We start from the raw sequence: 22265 nt of genomic DNA on the forward strand, positions 1-22265 counted from the left end.
TTTTGCATTTACTGGATATTTATCAATCAACTAAATATCTTTCGTAAATTTTTAAGTCTGTAGGACTGTAGCAACAGACTTGATAGTTACCATAGCATCAGCAATTATTTTTGTTTTTAAAGACTAATTTTTAACAAGAATATGTTTTCTAAGTCCTTTAAAAAAGCCCCAAACCAAACAAAATCAAAAAGAGACTATTTAAAATGTGGTCATATTTTAGGGATCTGGCTTTTATTGTTACTCTACCCCAGTATAGTGTACTACATCTATTAAAAAAGACATTAAATGATTTTGTGTTTATATTTATTGTCAGCAATACATCAGTTATGTAAAAATAACCCAGATGAAAATGTAAGACTTTTTACATTTTCACATCATCTGTATTAACTGAATAAAGCTTAGTGACAATATACACAAATTTGCAGTAGTAGTTGTACGTAAACATTTTGTGCATTAAAAAAGAAATGTACATAATTTAAAAAATAAAAATGCATTACACAATTTACAAATTAACATTAACAAAAAAAAAAAGGTAAACATTCCTCAGACAGCTGCCTCCTTGCTCTACAAAATAAATATTCAAGTAAATTAAGTTAGGCAAAATAAACTCTCAACTTTGGGTGAGCACAATTTACATAAAGGTAAAAAGACAGATTTCCATTTAATTCAAGGTATACTTTACAGTGATTTACACAAAGAGTTTTTAAGTTGGTCTCTTCATATTGTAAAACTGGAAAAAAAAACTTTATTACATTTTGGCAGGAGAAAGGGGGTTTCAAAATTGATGCTTTATACCAAATATAAATAAGCGTGTGCAGTTGCATCAAAGCTTCAAAAAGGAACTGTTCCAGGACTCAAAGCAGACACTGTAATCTAGAAACTACAGTTTTAAAAAGGAAAATACAAAGCACCACATCAACAGGAAAATGTCTACTTTGCTATTTTCTGAATGGTTTATTTGATCACTGGAAACGTTACTTTCACAAACTAATAATCTACAGTAGTGGCTGCTTTAGGCACTGGATTTGTAGAAGCACTCTGATTTTTAAAGCAAATTGCTTTTCATTCTATACTGATAATTCACCTATTATTTATTTCCATTTCAATGCTAGAGGGCTTATCCACCTTAGTAACTTTTAGCTTTACATAAAATCTCTGCCCTCCTTACATTTTTTTCTTGATAATGAGGGAAGCCATCCTGGCTTCAAATCTCCATGCACTTTGTTCATAGAAAAAATAATAATAAAAATGCACTCTAGATTTTAAATGCAGCACTAGTATGATGCAGATGTGCACCAAATATTTACTGATCAGATATAAAATACTTGCATGGATTGCAAAGGCCAAACATACTTAAAAAACTCTCCTCTCTCTTTCTTTGTTTGTCCATTTAATATGGTAAGAAAAAAGAGATGTCATACCTTTAATTTCAAGTTATTAAATGCTTAGATTTAGGACATAAAAGTCTTTAAGGTAAGAACTAGGCAACGGCTCCTGCCAAGACCAGCCTGTACAATAAAGATGACTCACTGTCAATGAAAGAAACCCTATTCCCTCAATGCCCTATTGGTCCAAAACTATTTGAAGACACAGAATCAGACTTAAAAGCACAGAAAACATTTTTAAACTTGATTTCTCCACACGTTGTTATCATTCTTTAAAACTTTATAACTTTTCCATGTTATTTTTTGTATGTCAGACAACAGAGGAATCAACCAGGTTTTTCTTGTTTTCTACTCAAGAACGCTGAGCTAATTAAAATCATCAAGATTTTTATTTTTCCTATGGATCTTTACAAAGTGATCTTAGAGTGAGGGCCCCAGTCCTGAAACACATATATGAATGAGCCACTGCTGTGGCAGGGGGCCACGGAACTTCATCTGCTGTGGCTGGATCAAGGCATAAAATGAGAAATTAACCTGCAACAAAGACTGTTACTATTGTTCCTCTATTCATCCTTCCCATTTAGGGAATACTTACACAGTGGGAGAAAGGTAATTTTCTTGATTCAGTAACGCCATACTGGTAATATGTTAGCTAAGTTAGAGTAGGACCATAATCTCTCTTGAACACCCACAAAATGCTCATTGGTTCCAGAAATTATTCTATATGAAAAAAAGTGTGTATTTTTAAGGACTGATGTTACCTTTTGATGTCCATGACAATCTTGCCATTGATTTTGGTTGATCTGGGCCAAAGTTTGCAAAGCTACAGTTTTATTCGGTGTGCAAAACCCAGTGCTTCTTGAGTAAATAGCATGATGAGTAGGCAGAAGCGGTTTAGGTTATAAAAAAGACCTGAGAACCTAATATTGAACTTTATATAACAATTATTTTTGAGAGGTTGCCTGATAGAATTTTCTATTGCTTACTAGTGGCACAGTCACTTGTATGTTCAGGCTACACACAGAAGCCTTTTGAGGAGAATAGCCCTTCTCAGGTCATGGATCACATCCCTAACAGGCATGTAGATACAGTGGCAAGTCAATGACCTTCAGGCTGGAAGCGTAACACTGAAAAGCCATAAGCATGGAAGAAGTTAACAGTGAGTTTTCATACTGCCAGATTTGTTTTTTAAATTCATAAGTATTAAAATGGCAGAACTATTGATCGTATTGTTTACTTGCCAGTACACTCAAGAATTTAACTGACTAATTAAAAGGGTCTATCCAATTATCCTAATTAGAAAAGATGAAAGGGCTCTGAGTACTTCACTGTCAGCAATAGTGAGAAAGCTCTCACTAGCAGAAGGAAAGAAAAGCAAAACCTTTTTATTTCACTTGAACAATCAGAACAGTTTTTTAGACAAGTATGTCACTCAGGATTACAGGGCAACCACTTTTTCTTTTCTTCTTTTTTCTAGCAAAGTTAACAAATATAAAAAATCTAGTCATAAACAGCCTTCAAAGTACAATTAGAAACCAGCAGGACAATCTATACCAATATAGGTAGATGGGGCAAGAAACTAGACACTTGTATTACTGCCATGATGTAGACTACAAATGGCTGCTGTGATGAGGAACGGTGTGTACAGTACACATTGTTAGCCAATCCCATCCAGTCACAGTCCAAACTGAACGCTACTCTCTTCAGGATTCAAAACCTGTCTACTTGACACTCCTTGCACAAGATACATCATTATCCTTTCTGAAAAGAGGCAGTTTCTATGGCAATACTAGTTAAGTGCATATCATGCTGCACTAATATAGTGCAAAAATTTGCCTTACATGTCGCAAAAAAGATGCAGGCAACAGTTCGAGTTAGAGAAAGTAGAAACGTATTGTAACATTTACAACAGGTATTCTTTTTCCAGACAGCAACCACTAGAAAACAGTGAATCTGAGAATGCCTCCTTTCTGGATGTACACATGAGGCCTTTATACTTTGGAGTGGTAACAGGACAGAATTTTGCAAGTGAGTCATTGCCCTCTGAAATGCAGGTTAACACAAGTTATCACCAACTGGCAAACTCTTGAGCTTGCTCAGTGGGTTGATCTCAGTTAAAAGTTAATATTGTACTAAGCACTAAAATGCTCTTTAACAAGTATATAATCAGATAGAGTAATACATATGGTTCAACTGAGTATATATGTTATGCTTGAATATAAAGAGTCATAGACAGCTCGGTACAAACTCTTCATGCTTTCTGATTATACTTGGTTAATGATGCAGGGGCTTCCAACTGTTAATACTATGTCAGCTACAGTATTCTGGAGACAGAAGTGGTGCTTATAGTTTCTAAGACTAAGGAAACACCAGAGATCTCCAACTGCAGTGTCTATTAACGTGATTCTGCCAGACTTCTCAGTGCTGATGGTCAAAGTAAAGCAATAATACCTTGAATATCCATAGGCATTATGAAATCCATCCTTCTTTATCTATGGTGCAATTACAAAAAAAGAGAAAGAGTCAAAACACTTAATCCACTCCATAGAAAATCCCTGTGGCTTTGGACACCTTCTTATTTCAATCCAATAATTTGGACTCCATTTGTCACCATGAGAAGTTATATTTTACATATCTGCATCTCCATCATAAGCCAAGGTTAAAGGTTTCAGTCGGTTGTTCTGCCTTCTCTGGGGCTTCTTTGGCTTTTTGCTGAAACAATAAGATAATTGGTAAATAGAACAAGCAACTAATAACATACAAAGACGGACTTCAGTCTTAAATGAAAGATGAGCATGCTGATAATGCATTTGATTGTTCATTGATAAAAGCTGTAAGTCTAAAAGCTTCATTTGGATCATGAATTAGCTGTTTATCAACCCAAAGCAATGTCTAATTCAAAGCTCATTTGTACAGAAACAAGCTGTTATGGTGCTGATGTGACTTGATGAAGTACCTTGGCAGGTACTTCTGCAACATCAGTCAGTTTTCAGAAGAACTCAGAGCCTGCCATGCAATATTTGGTCACGTATCAAAGCTGCAATCACATTCTTTTAAATTACATCATTCAAATCTTAAACCTCTCTCAACTGATCAAAGGTTTCCACAGGAAAGTTCCATCTTTTGATTGGTTTTATCTCATTATACTTGCTGGAATGATACAGTTAATTCTAGATGTTATAATCAAACCGGTCATAAATAGCAGGGATATGGCTGTTAGCCATAACATTCCTTGTACAGCCTTGAATTAAGATTATAATTCAGCAGTATTTCCAATCCATTTGATATAGTTTTAAAAAAATTACCAAGCCAAAGGAAAATGAATGTTTATGCATGCTTTTGTACTTGTCTTCTTTTAGAGCGTAATATAAGCATTTCTTTAAATCAGGTCTGTGCATTCTCAGTCTTCCTCCACAATCTTATCTCGGTCATGTCACTTAGGCTGCCCAAATATGAATCTTTTATATCAAGTCAGTTCTTACAGTGGCTTGCAGTGGCCACAGATTATTACTAAAAGGCATACAAATCCAGAAGTGCCCTGAATATCCAAATGCCTACTAATGCAGTACCACTGAGAGCCTGATGCATATGACCACAGTTTCCTCTTCTTTTATCTGCACAGTCATTTGGATCAGAAATTCCAAAAAGGACCTAGAAAACTTCAGGGAGCACATTCTCAAAGGTGATTTGTTAAAAAAAAAAAATCATTTCACGTATGAAAAAGACAAGAAAGTTTTCAGATTTTTTTGGTTGTGTATCTCTATATCCTGTCAAATATAAAATCTGACTTGCCTGATTAATAAATCATTATTAAATTATTAAATTATTATAAAAATAAATAATTATTAAATTTCCTTCTTTTCATTTTGAGATACAGACACCATAAAATTATTATGGACACTGTGAGTAACAGAGATAAACTGAGCAAGAGTATACCACCAGAGTAAAACCAGAATCCACTAACCTGAGTTTGATCAAAAGGACTTGGAAAATTAAAAACTGCAGTTCCTACAGCAGCATATGTAAACACTTGCACTACAGTCTGTGTGTGACTGTTTATTTATAAATAATTAAAGAACTCACCAGGCTAGATAGATCATAGAAACAATAAAGATGAGTAAAACAAATGCACCAGCAGCTACACCATAAACCCAGGTCTTCAGCCTCCCATCTAAAAGGAATGAATGTTAGTCAGTAGTGTTCGAGTTAGTGCTGTTGAATTATTAGTTCTGATATAGCATAGAAATACTTCAATGATTAAAAATAAATGTATTCACTAGAAATTACAGATTAATAAGAGTAAATACTGTTAAATAAGTGAACAATGACTTCTCTCTGTACTTGTGCTCTGCTTTTTAGCCAACGTCTGGATAATTCAAATGGAGCTGAGATGTGGGACAGATGCAGCAGGTGAGATATCCAGAAATTCAGCCCCAGGGCCCGCTGGTAGCGAGTGATCTCTCAGTGTGATTGCAGGGCAGTCCATCAGCCCAGGGCTCATTTATGCTGTTAGCATCACTTTCCGTTCTAGCTCCAGTAAATCAATCTGCCTGTTACTTTTATTCTGGTTTCTATTTACTTTTATGCTTTTAAATACTCCTAGCATGCTTTACCTCATCCATACCTTAACTGTACCTACACAACTTTCACTACAGCATTAAGTTATATATTTTTAATATCTTTTCCTATCAAATGCAAATTTTGTTGTTATAAACCACATTCTTCTCAGAGAATAAAAATACACTAAAAAAGACAATCCATGCTCACAAATAGAACAACTGTCTGTTGTCAGTAAGGACTGTATTTATGTGCAGCCTGTGCAGTTTGCATTTTGGACATGATGTCCCTGCAGGCTGAGATACACATACCACTCTTCTTCTTGCCTCGATCCTAGATGCACCCAATTCTACCAGGAAAAATGATGTGACTTTGTCTGTGGGGTTTTGCTCTTACCCCAAATGAGCATGTCAGAACTAAAAGTACAGGTATGCCTTTTGACTCACTACTTTTATCTGACTCATTTCTACGAGGCTTTTTGAAAGCGTTGTTTCCCAGGAGGTTAGCTAGCCTTGTTCCATTTCCTTGACAATAAAAAAAATCCATTATAAATCTGAATTATTTCATTTACAAATGGCAAAAGTTTTATTACATGAAGTTGTGTATATTTTCAATGTAAGGAAACACAGATAAAAATTTTTCAAACCAAACCCTTACTGCTTCCTGATATCTCTCTAGAACAAAAAGAATCATCAATGCAGTTTACATTTCTGCAATAATAACGAACATTAGTCAGACTGAGTTTGCTCAGTTACACAGTAGTGCTCTCTATTGCTCTGCAATTAGCTTACTGGTCCCTAGAAATGCAAAATCTTGCAGTCATATGGACAAGTTGTTCGAGACTAGTGAATATCAAGACATTTTACCTTTGCTACCTTATTCAACCTAAAAAAACATTATAACTGATATAACTGAAATTAACTGATAAATTAAACAGTAGATTTGACCTGACAAACTCTATGATAACAACATCAATGAGAAAAATTCAGACTTCAGTACTGCTAAATAGGTTAGTTTCTTCTCTCCTTGCTTTATTTCCATTGGTAAATTTAAGAGTTTTCAGGTTGTTTTGGGTTGGCTTGTTTTAAAATAGTAAAATCTTGAAAAAAGACTGGCAATACCTTGTGTATGGATTTATCTATTTTTGGTAAAACAAGGAACTCCGTTAATGAGGTCATGGCTATTATGCAACTACTGACATCTAACTCAGGCTTTCTCAATTCCCCCTGGAGAGATTATTTTGAAGTATACAAGGGAATTGGCATCTCAAACTCATCTGTGTGTGGTAATACATCAGAACAGACAACTGAAGAGGATAGTTTTCATACATTCCTTTCTGAAACTGCAATAAAATTCGTTGAAGACAGTGAAAGACCTATTTTAAATTTAGACTTAGAAACTGTAAGGAAAGGAATAATCATGCCAGAGTAAATGAAAACTTTTCCAGTAGATACCCAATCCTGAAATTAAAATGATCCAGCATAAATCTCGTCTGAAGTGCAAAATGTTCACTTTCTTTTACATTTGCTCATACCTTCACTGCATAAAGGATTAGTTCTATTGAATATGGTTGGGATTGTCTGAACTGAGCTTTGTCTCCTTCCTAACTTGAATTACAGAAAAACTGGTGAGTTTTCATGAAATCTCTCAACCGGACCTTGCTCCAAAACCATGCCTGAGCTTGTGTGAGCATCCCCATTCCCAAACAGTTGAAGGCAACTGTCCAATATTTGCTTCTTGTTGCCAATCTGGCTTCTACAACCCACCCTCTGGCCTTTTCAGGTGCAGTTAGCTAGAATGAGTAAATGATAACATATTTGTTAAGATGCTGTTTTTTAAAGGAGGACCAGGAAAATTTAATTTTTTTTTATTATTGATTAAAGTACTTTGAGTAAAGACCATTTTATTGCAGGTATCAAATATGTATTACAGTACAAATAACAGTAAATGCTAGTAGGACTAAGGGGATATAACATAAGTATTTCTAATTTCTAACCCAAATATTATTTAATCTGTTTATTAGAAGTATTGTGAAAATTCTCAATTTACAACATTTTATGGATTATGCATGTAAAGATAGTGCTTTCAATTCTGAGATTAAAAACATCCAAAACCCTTTAGACAGAAGTGTGTTAGAATATTTAGCTCTATGTGATTTAAAAGACATGATGATAACCAATTGCTCTCTTCCATGTAAGTAACATTTTGGACAAGCAACATACATCTTTATGTGAAAGTATTTTGCTAATTAAAGTTTTATTTGTCTCAATACTTAATAGCACTAGGGAATATTTACTGATATTTGATTACATGATGGACTATACAAAGTATTTTTAATTAAATAACTGACTTATGTTTCATGCCACGCTTGCACATAAGTCCTTGCTTAGCTCTTAAGAGAGTGGTCCATCATAAAAGCAAATACTGCCTACAGAGACTTCAAGCATGCCTATGCTAGACATCAATAATATGGTTAGATTTTGATTAAAATGAATTAGTCTAAATATGGATATGGCAGAAAAGCATTACCATATCTATACAGATTATTTTCCTACAATTTATGCTATGGATGCAGATTTCAAGCAGCCTTTACCCTTTGAATTCACCTGAGCTACTTTTTCATTCCTCTGTCAACTGCATTATTAGTTGAGACACCTTAATTTAACTTCCTGTCTTGCACCTTTGCAGCCAACTTGCTTCTGAAGTCACATTTCAAATAGCTCTTGTGAAATTTAACAGGTGTAAGCGATTAAAAGGAAATCTGCAATATAAGATTTCCTTAAATATATTGATGGAGTAGTGAGAAGGCTAGGGGTTTACTTCTCTCGCTTTGTTTTCAGTCAAAGCAGATTCCTGCCTTCTTAAATGAACACTTGAGGGTTTTTCTTTTTTATCTTGGCATCACAAAAATGTAAATGCCAAACCCTGAAGCAGTACTTAGCACTAAGAACTGCTCATTGTATGACTTCACCTGGCCCAAAAGGCTGTAGAAACCAGGTCCTTCCTCGTCCTGACTGGTTACTGGACGGCTGGGTGGGGTTCACAGCTCGACTGGTTTTCACATCTCCCTTTTTGTCCTCCATGGTGGGGATCACCACTACTGGGATGAGAGTGCACTGTTCGAGTGTGCCATCAGAGGACATAACTTCAGTGTATCCATCTTCACAACTGCATGTTCTAGTCTGTAGGGAACAAGTGTTTTACACTGTGTAGCAGAAAAATAAAGTTTTCTGTGAGCTACAAAGCATAATAACATGGATGACTGGAAGAGAAGACTCTTTTGATGAGTGCTAGCCTGGAGGGTACCTCTTCATACATTTTTATGCAAGTTCATACCATATCAACAGAGATTCTTTAACATTTTATTGAAGGGTAGAAAATGATGTGAGGTTGATTTTAACAAATTAATAACTAGTAAAATCTCCGAAAATACTTTTTGTTGGCACAATATCTGTAACACTGAGAGATGTGCGGGAAGCCCTCACGGGGGTGTTCTATGCTCCAATGCAGTAGCACATACCTCACTGCAGTAAGCGTGGGGATGGCTGCACGGTGGGTTACATGACCTGTCAGCATCTGGTTGGCGCATCACTAAACAGCCCCCTGTAGGACAGAAAATCATATTTTGACATGGTAATACCTCACCACTGATGAAATTACTGATTTCATTACTTGCTGTAGTATATCATGGATGTCAATTTTTTTTGCTAATTTGAATTTGAGAGTCCTTCTCTTATTCCAAGGTGAGGGATAATTGGCATCAAGTATTTTCTTATAGGTAGAGTAAAAGGATACAGCAAATGAATTTGATTTCATGTGCATTTTAGAGAACTAATAATTGGCAATTGAGCCTTTGTTTTCCCCTTTTTTCCTTTGGTGGATTGCTTAAAAAACAGTTTAAATGCTTTAAAACAGCTTTAAATGCTCAAGGGAACAGATTTAGCTCTCTAGGGCCTTCCTTATGACTCGCATATTAAAACTGTGGCCAAAACAGAAGTAAAATCATAATTTTAATTTATGTCGTTGTCTGTTAAACTGAAAACAATTTACTCATCCTGTTTATCAAGGGATACTTATTTTCTGTTGCTCCTCAGTGGTCACTTTTACACATGCTATAGCTTTGCCATTATGAAGTGAGGCTTCATGTTAGTGTAAGATTTTTTTGAATGGAAAGCAGTATTATCAGTAAAGCATCTACTGAATGTTACAATACTGATAATATAGCGGGTTTCAGTAGTCTTTTCCCTTTTTATACAGACCTAGTTCTTATTCTGTAACATTTTGTACAGTGCAGTTATTGTTAGGGACCAATATACACAATCAGGCTTTCACTATCATTTCAGCCAGAATGTCTTTAAAATGCATTTAGAACCAGTCTGAATTTACCTGTGTTTCCTTTTAGCTTAAAGAAGAGGCATATGCATCATGTACTTTAAAACTTGCACTGCTACAGGACAGCTTATCTTTCTTCTCTCACATTAGTAATATTTTTATACTGGTGTGATATGATAATGAAATCCTGATAGCTGAGGTTGGTCACAACGATAGCAGATGCAGTTAGATGTGGTTATGTAGATCCAGGTGTTAACAGGATGGCTGATGAAGAACAAAGAAAATCCTGCTGGTTGCCATAAGTTTTCCCCATCCCCAGAAAAGAAAATTATACATCCTAGCATACAAATCACATGCCTGTGGGAATCTATGCAATAAAAAATCAGTCATCCAAGGAAGCTGCAGAAGGAAAGAGTTGCCTCATCGCCCATGGGAAAGAACACCTTCAAGTAAAAAAGAGCTATTCAGCACAGCAATATTATGCAAACAAGTAAATAGATAAAGACCTTAAAATACCAACAGGAATCACAATAATTATTTGATAGTGTCTGAATTGAAATACATTATATTAGAGACAAACGCACAGGAATAAGGCAGACAAGAAACACAATAGGGCAGACAAGAAACACAGTCATCAGAGAGATGGGTTAATTCTAGATCACAATAGCTAATCTCCATTTAAATCAATCATGTAAGGGCATCTATCAGTTTGAGCTCTTAAATACTGTACATTTTACTGTACTGTTTTATACAAAACACTGTCAAAAAAATGTACAGTTGCAAATTAAAATCTGGTTCACCACTGTATATTTAATGTAGAGAAATTCCTATACTTTGGTGCTGTGTCTGAAAACAATCAGAAACATATGAAAAATATAGCTTTGCATTGCACAGAGACTGGTGATTGTGTGTTCTGGAATTTTCCACCAGTCTTCATTTCAAATCAGAAAGTTAACACAGCTTTAGAGCCACATACAAACAAAAATGTCTTTCAATGTCTTTGAAAAGAGAAATACAGTATAGGTCTGAGGTTTGTTAACACAGGAGGTCCCATTATGAAAATTCTGCCAACAACACATATTCATACTTTTTTTTTCCCTGGAATTTATCACATGGCCATATTTAGTCACATCAAAACAAATTATTATTTTCATGTGACTGACTGTGATTTATGAATACATTCTGATTTTAACATCTCAGAGCCATACTCTCCAAGATGCTATCTGTTTTGAAATCCTATAGGACCTTTCATAGATAATATCCTATATTAATCTCACAAAAAGGATTCTTACTTAAGAGTTTTACTTAAGATACAAGTATCTTAGCTAAGCAGGAAGGAATCAAGGTGCACAAATAATGCCTTGTTGCACTTGCTGTGAACATGATGCATTTTAATAGTCTATCAGCATAAGGTAAGATTTGCAAGAAACTTTGAGCTATTATTTCAACACCTTGTAAAGATAATACAGACATTTTATTTCTACTGTTACAACAAACAAGAGTGGTGGATTCCAACATGAGGAAGTATTGTATTGACAGTCCTTGAATAACAGCTCCCCTCCTGTGACTGACCTGGCAGTGGCTGGCATTGAGGATGTGTTTACAATCTCTGGGATTCTTTTACTAATGTCTGAGCTGATACAAAAATTATTTAAACAATAAATGCATAAATCTTAGCTTCAATGAATCCCTATTTCTGAAAAACAATTCCATATAAATAGACAGATATGAAGATTTTCTTCTGAGACCCCAGTTATCCTTACTTCATGTTTTTAATGCTTTGGTTTGCAAAAAATCTCACTGCATCCCATACCTGTCTACTGAAGTATCCTGATATAGATTTAAGGCATTGATGTACAGAAATAAACTTTTATAAGCAAATTTATAAAAATTTGATATTTTGTAATTTTAAGGAGATGTATCGTATATGGATTACATTATCAACTTTGCAGCTTTCTCTGTCTTTGTATAGGCACTGAAATGACCTTTAATACATAAAAGTTTTATTTGTTGCAGAGCTTGAAATCTAAACCCCTAAATTTAGAAGTGCAAAGATGCCTATGGTTAAAAAAAACCCCAACCATATACAATGTAAAATATTTCAGGTCCACTACAGAAGATAATATTTATATTTACTTTTAGGATTACTTGATGCATAATTCTGGAAAAGAAACCACATCTTTAGTATGCAAAGAGATAATGATTCAAGACAACATGTCAATTCCCACACCAGGAAGTGGTTTTGGCAGGTTTTTTGTTTGAGGTTTTTTTATTTTTTATTTTTTGGGAAAACACATTATCCACCTGTTTTCCAGGCTTTTTCAGTCCGTATAAAAAAAGTAATTACCTGTGACATTTAAACCATCCGATCTTTGGCACCACACTGTCCGAGAGGATCCCTTCCATGGGCTAGCCATCCACTTGTATTCATAGCACTGGCCATCTACAGCGAGAAAATTTGTTTTTTCAAGAAATTTGATGACAAGATCTTAGGCTACCACTGTCAGCAGCTACACTCATCAGAAGATCATTCTCATTCTGTGACCATACTCATTATGATTAACAGCTTGAACAGCTAAGTAGGCATCTCCCTACTCATTCAGCAACTTAGAAGGGTGCACTGCATAAATGGAAGCTCCAAGGTCTCCTGCACTTACTGGACACATACAGAATAGACCAGACGTGTCCTGGACTCTAACTATAAGGGTTGTACGCTCTGCTTTTTGAGTAAATCTGATGTAATGTAATTATTAAAAAAGGATAATTTTAAAGTGGTAACTATAATAGTTATCAAATCGGCACTTGCCTAAATTTGTGAACCATGAACAGAAAGAAAACAAAATTATTGGTGTTCTGTGGTTTTTTCTTACAGGAGGAGGGTTTATGCATATTTTTTTACTTACCATTGCATGGTCTTGTTTCCAAAGCCTGTGCTGGACAGAGATGTTGATTCTCTAAGTCCTGAATGATCACTGCTCGAGATCGGACTTGTATTCCTCCAAAGCCAAGATCCTCACCATTAACACAGGTAAGCTGGCAAAGGCTCCATTCTGACCATTCTCTCAAGTAACAGTCCCCTGTCAAAGAACAATTTTTATAAGATGAATGACCATTGTATGTGAAGAGTTTTTTGCACTGAATATGTCTTAGAAAAAAATGTCCAAATCCGGTTTCTTAATTTTCCTTCTTTTTAGTTCCTTTCATTCCTATTTTTAAATTTGACTTATACTTAAGAGAAAATGATACTTTGACACTCTCTGAATATCTGTGTCATAGAAAATAGTAAAAAAAAAGGTTTTACAAAGGCCTATTTGTTCTAGAGTAGGGTATTTTCCTGTAGCATTCCTATAGGATCACTCTTGTTTTGGATTTTTAAACAATGCTCCATCCAATATCTGATTTTTTGTAAATTTTAGGGTATTGTATGCCCTATGCTAAATTTATGTATCTTTCTTTTGCAATTCTTCTTTGATCTCAGAAAGAGAAAACATTTTCTGGTATTAAAAAGATTAATTGTTGCTTATTCTCATGCAGAATTTCTTCAAACAGATGTAGAATCAACTGCTGGAACATTCTTTGCAAGAAAGGGAAATGGGAACGTGATTAAAATGTCTGCTCTGGCTATTTCATGCTAGGATAATAGGGATTTTTAGAATGTTATAGTGTAAAACTGAAAAATAAAATTATACTAATTAGTGTGAACAGCTAAAGAACATTTAAGGAAGATCCAAGGCACAACACAAAGGAACCATTTTTTTAAAACTGCAGTCAAAAATTGGACTAGACTATGCACAGATTCATAAATAAACCTCTTAGTTCTCATTATTTCAGTGAAAAAGCTATTAAAAATTCATGCTACCTTGCATTATACTGATGGCAGATATAATCAGTACTGTGTTGACCAGATGCCTGATTAATGAAGGAATTTTATTTGCCAAAGCTAGGAAAGCATGCAAAGAAATGAATAATTGACAAACTGGTATATACATAATAGGAAAACAAGCAGTGATTTCTGGAAACATTAGCTGGAGCGTATCATTAGCACATCCCCACAGGGCAGTTATTCTTGCTGGCTAAATATGAGAGTGGGGAAGAATATGTTCCTGCTCAGCAAAATTTTAAAAGCCAGCAGGAAGCAGCTATTTTTTTTAAACTTGACCAATATGAAAACATAACTACAAGCTTAATATTCTTCCAATTTTTATTTAAGAAGTAAAAATATGTGAAAACCATGCATTTGGAATGCTATGTACACAGCAGTGATGGAAGCCTCCCCACTTTTGATTAATTTCTATTTATTGAGACAACTTTGCCTTCAGTCTAATCTGCAATGAACTGGAAAAGGAAAATCTGAGAAAGCGGAGGGTTGCAAGAGAATGAAAATAGGGTATTGGTAAGAAATGATAGCTACATTAGAACTGAAGGAGTTAATCCCTTCTGAAGACATCATTAATGACTACTAAACAATAGTAACAGACTTCAGATTCTACAAGTAAGTGTCTGAAATGAACTGGAGGGGTTTTACAAGAAATTAAACAGCTTCTATGTGCTCTTAGCCTGCTCAGTATGAGGATCATGGACCTGATAATTCATAACAGCTCCTTTGGATTCAGTTCACAAAGGCAATGATAGTGCATGTCCCATCCAGAGAGTTAAACAGCTAAAGGCATTCATGTTTTCTCAGAGATCAAAACAATAGCTTCATTTGGAATAGACTCTTTAAAGAAAAAAATAAGACCCCTTAGCTTAGCTTCCTTAGACAATCATAAAAGGCATCAAGTTCTTAGCCACTGGTAAAAGTATTAGTAAAGCTGTTAGGTGATCTAAGCACTTAAAAAAAATACTTAGCTGTAAACCAACACTATAGAGAGTTTTTATTTATTTAAAAAGACTTTGTGAAAAAAATATATTATTCTTCGGTACAATCTGTGACTGAGAAGTCTTTCATAAAATTTATAACGTGGTATTTTTCTAATTGATTTATTGTCATGAAGCCACTCCTGGAAAGTAACTCTGTCAGTCATTTGATGGATTAATCCAATCAGTAAAGCACATGAAAAGATTTAATTGCCTGTGGCTAATGCTAGGCACTAATAACTGAAATGACACCCAACCAATCTTGAAAAGCAACAATTTTTTGAACAGCTTTGTTACCTGGACAAGGGACAGTGCAGGTTTCTTCAAGTATCATCTTCTTATCCCCATCTATAATAGGCTCTATTTCTCCACAGAATTCCTCATCTACTACTTTGCCATCATCTTCAGTGGATCCATCATAAACCACACAGGAAATGTTCCTCACTCGTGTTCCCTCTCCACACTGAGCATCCTTTGGAAGGAGAACATATACAGATAGTGGACAGAAAAAAGTGCCAAAAGACTAGATCTGATTTACGTGTCATTCTGTCTTCTATTATTTTTGCTTAACTACTTATTCATTCCAGTAAGGAGGAAGAAAAAAAATAAAAAGACATAGTTCAATACTTCTGAAATAAATAAACAAATCCAACCCAAAATTTCTGGTGGCTGCTAGCTGTGGAGCTAATTATGCCTTTGAATTGCAGTATCAATGGCAGTATCATGGCAGAACCATGGCAGTATCTCAAGTAAAGATCTCTTCTAGTATGTGAATATATTTCTGCTGATATACTTTTACAATAGAAATATTGAAATTATTAGCAAAAATGCTGCTTGGGTACCAAAGTTTACATTTATACTTTTAATATCTGTAGGAGAGTTTTGTATCTATTGACAAATATGAACTCTAAGGAAAAAAATCTTTCATTTTGGTATAAGAGAGGTGGAAGCAAATTGTTTACAGCATTGTGAAGAAGGTATCTGGGTATATCCCAAATATGCCTAGATATGCAAGTTCCATAACTTCAAAGTTACCTCTACTTTGCATGGAGACCATTGACCATATTGCCATCGATAACAAGGTTTTACTGGACAGGGTTTGAATTGCTCCATCTGAGAAGGACAAGGCCTCCCATCACCCTGAAATGGTTGATTTATGGTCCTTCTTCTGATCATTTTTCCTGTAAACAAGAAACAGCAATATAATTAACAGCAGAGTGGTTAGACTTATTTATTCTTCAAGATGGTTCTATTTTGCTGAAAAGTGTTGTATTTGAATAAAGTAATTTTTTCCACATTTGAAAAATTGGATTGTAAAACAGATCTGCTGGCTCTTGTCTGTTATGTGGATTCATATTTTCCAAGACAGACACTTTATTGTTTGTTTGTACTGCAAGTGCAGGAAGATGTCTAATTAGGATTGCTTCTGTAACAGCAAACAAAAGCAGTAATTTTCTAGTTCACAAGCCTGCAGAAAAAAATTCTTTCTGAAAGTGACAATATGTTTGTAGCACTTCACTGGAGATTCCTGCTCCTCATCTGGAGTTTTCTGCTAGAAGAGACCAACATGTTCTGTTCTTCCCTGAGTTAACACAGAAACATGTATTCCATAATTGTTTGACTCCAGCAAAAGGGAACAGCTTGCAACTTTCCATCACTGTCTGTCTGGATAATGTGACATGCAGATTTCGCAGGAGATGGAGGATTCTTCACTCAGGCCCAAAATTAAAGTGCAGGAGGCTCATCTGACATTAATCTTCTCTTCAGCCACGAGCAGTACTCAGCTTCACTGAGATACAGGTTTTAATTCAAATACTTATATAAACTGAAAAGGTAAGACATTTTTATCCTTTCAGTAACTCTTGCTTCTTTCATCTTGCAGAGGACATTATACCATTACTTTTCACTACAGACATGTTATGTGATATAACCAAAAAGTTTCTTCTGTGTCTGAAGTAGTGGCCAAGTGGCTGTTCTGGAGTTGTCACCTCACAAGAGTTTCCACAAAGCCAATACAGCTGTAAAATCTATATATAAATATAAGAGTCAAGTCTGAAAAAAGATGTATGTATTTAAATTTGTATACTAAGGCTTATGATAAACTAAGGCATTCCACAAGTTTACCTACATAACACCTGATGTTAGCTGGCCAAAGAATTAATCTTTAATTCTACATTTCAGTCTCATGCATTTGGAATTGAGCACCCTAATGATAATGACACGGATCTTTTGCTGAGAGCAGGCTACACAAGCCATGATGCACAAGCAGAACTATATAAATCTCCCAGACAGCCATGTTCACTGCAGACAGCTAGAAAGATGTTTGCCAACCAGAGCCTCATCACTCTTGAATTCACAGCTGCTCCAACTGAGATGTCACAGGAGAAAAAAAGACTTTCTTGAAAAGTACTGCAGAAAAACCTCCAAAGAACAGCAAAGAGCAGAATTCTTCCTCAGCTTTATGGGTATTTAAATGGGTGCACAAAAGCAGTTTAGCTTTGTGGAAATTGGGTTTATTACATGGTTATTACTTATGGAAAAAGACCAGTTACTTCCAACTTCTTGCACAACAGGAAAATTATAGCTTGAAGGCTTAGATGTGAGGCTGTCACCATCAGTTAAAAACACTGAAAATTTGAAAGCTGTTTTACATTACTTATTTTAAATAAATGTTCTAACTTCCACAAATAAATTCTATGCTTGGAAAGTACAGGCATTTCAGACAGTGACCCACCTTCACTTTTTGAAAAAGCACAGCAACAATAACTCTCATTCAGAAAAATATCAGGTCAGTTCAGGTTTTGTACGTAGGGCAAAGCTTGTAAAGGAAAATCTGGCAACATATTTAAGTCTTCAGTGGAGCTGTTAGTTCAGTTCTCATTCTATAAAGATTACTTTGAATACAGAAGTGTAGATTATTTTAATACAGAAGTCACACTTTGAGAGAACCTTCAATAACTTATTATGAGACATTTCAGAGCAAATAAATAACAAGAGTTTCTCATAACTAAAATGTGTCTTTGATTTCCATTCTCTGACATATTTGATTTAAAAAAACTTAGATAGTGATCAGCAACATTTCAGAAAAAAAAACAAATTAGTGCAATTACAGTGAAAGTAACTTGTACCTCCATGCTTGCTCTGTATTTAAAACTATAGAATTCTGCAGTGAGTAAATTTATTAGTTTTAATCATTGTGCACTTCTATAATTTTAGGTGTTCTAAACTCATCACTAATAATAAAACTTAAGAGAAAATCCCTCTTTCCTTTTTCTCCCCCAACCAACTGAAAAATAAATATTCACATCAATGTTTATTTTTGGCTCAGTATATCATTCATCATATATCACTTTTTTCCCAAAGTCTGAAATTATTTTGGACCAAATTCTCATCTTCAGTGAGTAAAGTCTCACTAAAGCATATTATTTCCATGAATAAGACTGATTTAGATCTCTGTCACTCTCTCTACCTAGCTACATTTTATAGTTCTGCAAAAAGAAGTGTTATTGCTTTTATTAAAGAAAAAAAAACCAAGAGTTCAGTCTTTAAAATATACAAAAGGTACATACTGACCTGTAAGGCCACATATTTGAGAGCACTCAGACCAAGGGGACCAGTCAGAGAGCTGACAGTTCACAGGACATTCCACCACACAGGACATATTCATTTGCCACGTCTTTTCCAAACCAAGCTAAAAGAAGATGTTAAACAGTCAGCACATAACTCCAGGCCTCTCTGTCATCAGTGCAGTGTGATGCATTAGGACACGGTGAATCTGAGATAGCTAAAGATTTATGCAAGCATGAAGTCATTACTAAATAAAAAGTAAAGCAAATAGGACATCAGAAATGTCACTTCAAGGCCATCCTAATACATGCTTAAATCCCATTTTCATCAATCATTTTCTAAACTAGAGCCTATAAATGGAGGGCTTCAGCTCTACAATATTACTTTTTACAAGATAAAGGCCAAAGTAATTTATGAAGTATCAGTGAAGTATTTTGAAACAGGAATGTAAAAATACTGAATTAGCAGCAGCTATTAATAACTGAATTGAAGTGGTGCTAGGAGCCAGGTTCAAAACTAGCAAAAGGAAGAAGATGAACATGTATTGGACAGTCAGTTAATTTATCCGAAGATGTTGTAGATGCTAAAAGTTTACAGGAGCTCAAGAGAGACTGAACAAGTTAATGAAAGAGAAATCTGAAGGTTTAAACAGATAGAAACCCCATCAGGCAAATGCAGTCCAAGAGCTAAAAAGTGGTGGAGGCTGCAAAAGTAGCAAATGAAAAGTCATGGATGTCTGTCCTTCTTATTCTTCCTCAGGCATCTGGTTATGCCTATCTTGTTTTTTTACTAATGTGCTGTATAAGTGCATGATATATATTATGCTATCCATGCAAATTATTGACATGACATTGACAATGATATGTTCCCCCAAAAATAAATAAATAAATACAGCTTTGTATGTTTTCCTGAAAAGCTTTGCAAATAGCAGAATCCGCTAACATTCATAAAGTGAAAGCGCAATTGCTGGAGGAGTATGAGAGAAGGGGACAAAGAAAATAATCAGACTCACATGTTTCCCCAAAAATATATTCTGTACTCAGCTCTTCTCTGAGTTGGATTCAGCCTAACAATAACAAATGATGGAAATCCCCTCCCTCCCAGGGAAAGAGAAGTTTTATGATCATGATTAGGACACGGAACAATGGCTACATGGTCCTTTGCCCAATGAGTTGGCCCCAGAATGAGTTAAAGGACAGGCCAGGTATAAGGTGTATGATATAAAATGTGAAAGAAAATCAATCCTGCCCATATGAACAGATGTATAGCACAAAAGACTGTCCTCTTCATTGGACCTCACCAGCAGACCTTGATCATCATTGAGGCCTTTCAGAATCCCAGGAGGTTGTGAATATCTTTAACTAGATAAAATCCCCACATACTTTAAAAAAAAAAAAAAAAGCAAACGACATTTCAAAACCTATTAATTTTAATGACTGCAGAGGTTAATGACATAAAATCAGCAGTTAAGACTTTAAAAGGGAAATAAAACCACTATTTCCTACTAAACACAAGCATAGAGCAATAATTAGGCACAACATTAACATGTCCTCCATAAATAAATTACCACAAGTACTGGAAATGTCTCCTCCTGATAGACTCACAACGTTTTAAATTTGCATTCGCAGTACCATTTATTGAGACAAATGAGGTTTTAGACCTCTGTTCTGTTTTATACATCAAAAAATGAGTTCTTGGTTTTTCTCAGTGGTTCAGTATAGCCTAGATTATACAGCTATCACACAGAGGCAACACCTGAAACCTTTGGATAATCTGGAATTCAGATGATTAGGAAACTAGAGAACCCTCTTTGAAGTCCTTATTTGGGTCAAATCTTCTGAGCAAAGGCTTTAAAGCCTGATGATTTGATTCCTGCCAATTATAGAAACACAACTGCTCTCTTTTGAGACTGGCCTTCTCAGATGGACTTTGTCAGCTCAAGAGGGAAAAGCCCAAGAGAGATATTAACAATGAAGAGGAGAAAGCTGAAGTCCAGATTACCCACAGTGACCTTCTATTTGCATGTCTTAGATACTGGAGTGCTGCTTAAAATAGATCTTGGGAGCAATTGACAGACTGCAGTTTGATAGTAATCACATATTCTTTTCTAATTCCTCTCCTTCCTTCAGTTTATGAACAACAATTCACCTCGAAGAGCTTAGAAAACCTTTAAAAAGCCCCCTTACCTGAAAGCCTCTGTTCTGGATGAGCTGTCGTTTCTGACTTGACAATTGCAAGTACTGAAAGATACCCCTGAGTGCCCTGTGCTCCTGGTCACACATGCCAGGGGCAGCAGACTGCCAGACCAGCATGCTCTTTAAACCCTGTGATCCACAAAAAGTATCTGTATTTGTTTATAGGAGTGTTTGGCACCACAGATTAACCCATGCTGCCAGAGGTTAATCATGTAATCTGACAAGCAGACTATTTACCAACAAAATGGAAAAGTTTGCTTTAATGCAAAAAGCCCTACTGGTTTCTAGGCTTTTCTCATCTTTAATTGAAGGTAAATGAATGAAACTAAGTTTATAATAGGAATATGACCTGGACTAGCTTGCTTTTGGTGATTTGATTTTCAAATACTCAAAGAAAAGTCAAGTTCGTGCGAGATGCTAATTTTGTAGAGTTAGAAAGAAGTAATCCAGTATTACTGTGCCTGGGGAGTGTGAAGAGAACTACATTAACATAACCAGGACTTGGAAATAAGCTCTAGAAATTGATTTATCTTGGCAGTAATCTTTTTTAGCTGATTGACTGAAACAAACTCAAGATCATATGGATGCATAAGGAAACCAGAACACAGGGGCTCAGAAGGAACGTTAGTATTTAACTGCACTGATGCTTATAGTGTTGAAGATTGTGATGGGCAAAAGTCAGCAAAGGGGCTTTTTATATATGCCTTTTATTAATTTCTTTAGCCATCTATTATATAGAAACTCAGACGTTGAAATCATGTGTCCTAATTTCTTAGGGATCAGAGTAGGTTTATCTATTCTGATCTCTCTACTTTGCATATGGTAGTAAGAAACATAATTCAGTACATGTATGTACAAATAAATTAAACAAACCTTTTTATTCATACATCTAGTATAAAGTTTTATGATAGCCCAGGCAAATTCTATTAGCTAGGCCATTACAAACTTATTTCATATTTCTCCTGTTTATCAACTTTTCCAACCCCATGCACCTTACTTTGAACTTCTCTTAATCTTTCTGCACTGTCCTTATAGCGCAAAACCACAGCAAAAGTCCCCACTCTGAAGGAGCATTAGCAAGAAGTACACAGTGTGTATTCACACTTTGATAATTTCTTGAATACTCTCCTCTTGTGACCTGGAAGGTCACAGCGTTGACTTTCACGTCTTCGCGGTGAAGGGTCTGTTCAGATCTGAACAGCTTGGCTTTCTTGTTAATCAGGTTAACAGGTTTTACACTTTAGTTATTGGATCAGCCTTTGACCTTGTTGTACCACTGCTTACACATCCATAATTCAACAAAGAGTCTTAATGGTATGACCGGGGAGTGGATCAGAGCTTCCTACAAGAAGATATATCTCTGTATGATCTA

The 22265-nt window shown here is 35.4% G+C and overlaps 1 protein-coding gene across 1 annotated transcript in view; it reads right to left on the reverse strand.

The window, feature by feature from the left end:
- Positions 1-286: 286 nt before the first annotated feature.
- THSD7A (thrombospondin type 1 domain containing 7A) overlaps positions 287-22265 on the reverse strand; it is a 120160-nt gene continuing 98181 nt past the window's right edge. The window contains exons 21-29 of the mRNA XM_027911107.1: positions 18705-18822; positions 16167-16312; positions 15429-15603; positions 13178-13351; positions 12622-12717; positions 9463-9545; positions 8914-9124; positions 5469-5556; positions 287-4097 (exon numbers count right to left, since the gene is read on the reverse strand). Coding sequence (XP_027766908.1) covers positions 4013-4097; positions 5469-5556; positions 8914-9124; positions 9463-9545; positions 12622-12717; positions 13178-13351; positions 15429-15603; positions 16167-16312; positions 18705-18822 — 1176 coding nt within the window. The 3' untranslated portion in view covers positions 287-4012. The remainder of the gene's footprint in view (positions 4098-5468; positions 5557-8913; positions 9125-9462; positions 9546-12621; positions 12718-13177; positions 13352-15428; positions 15604-16166; positions 16313-18704; positions 18823-22265) is intronic.

This window comes from Empidonax traillii, unplaced genomic scaffold (genome assembly GCF_003031625.1).
Source record: "Empidonax traillii isolate 1590-97213 ecotype Southwest subspecies unplaced genomic scaffold, ASM303162v1 scaffold30:size3273891, whole genome shotgun sequence".
Taxonomy (NCBI): domain Eukaryota; kingdom Metazoa; phylum Chordata; class Aves; order Passeriformes; family Tyrannidae; genus Empidonax; species Empidonax traillii.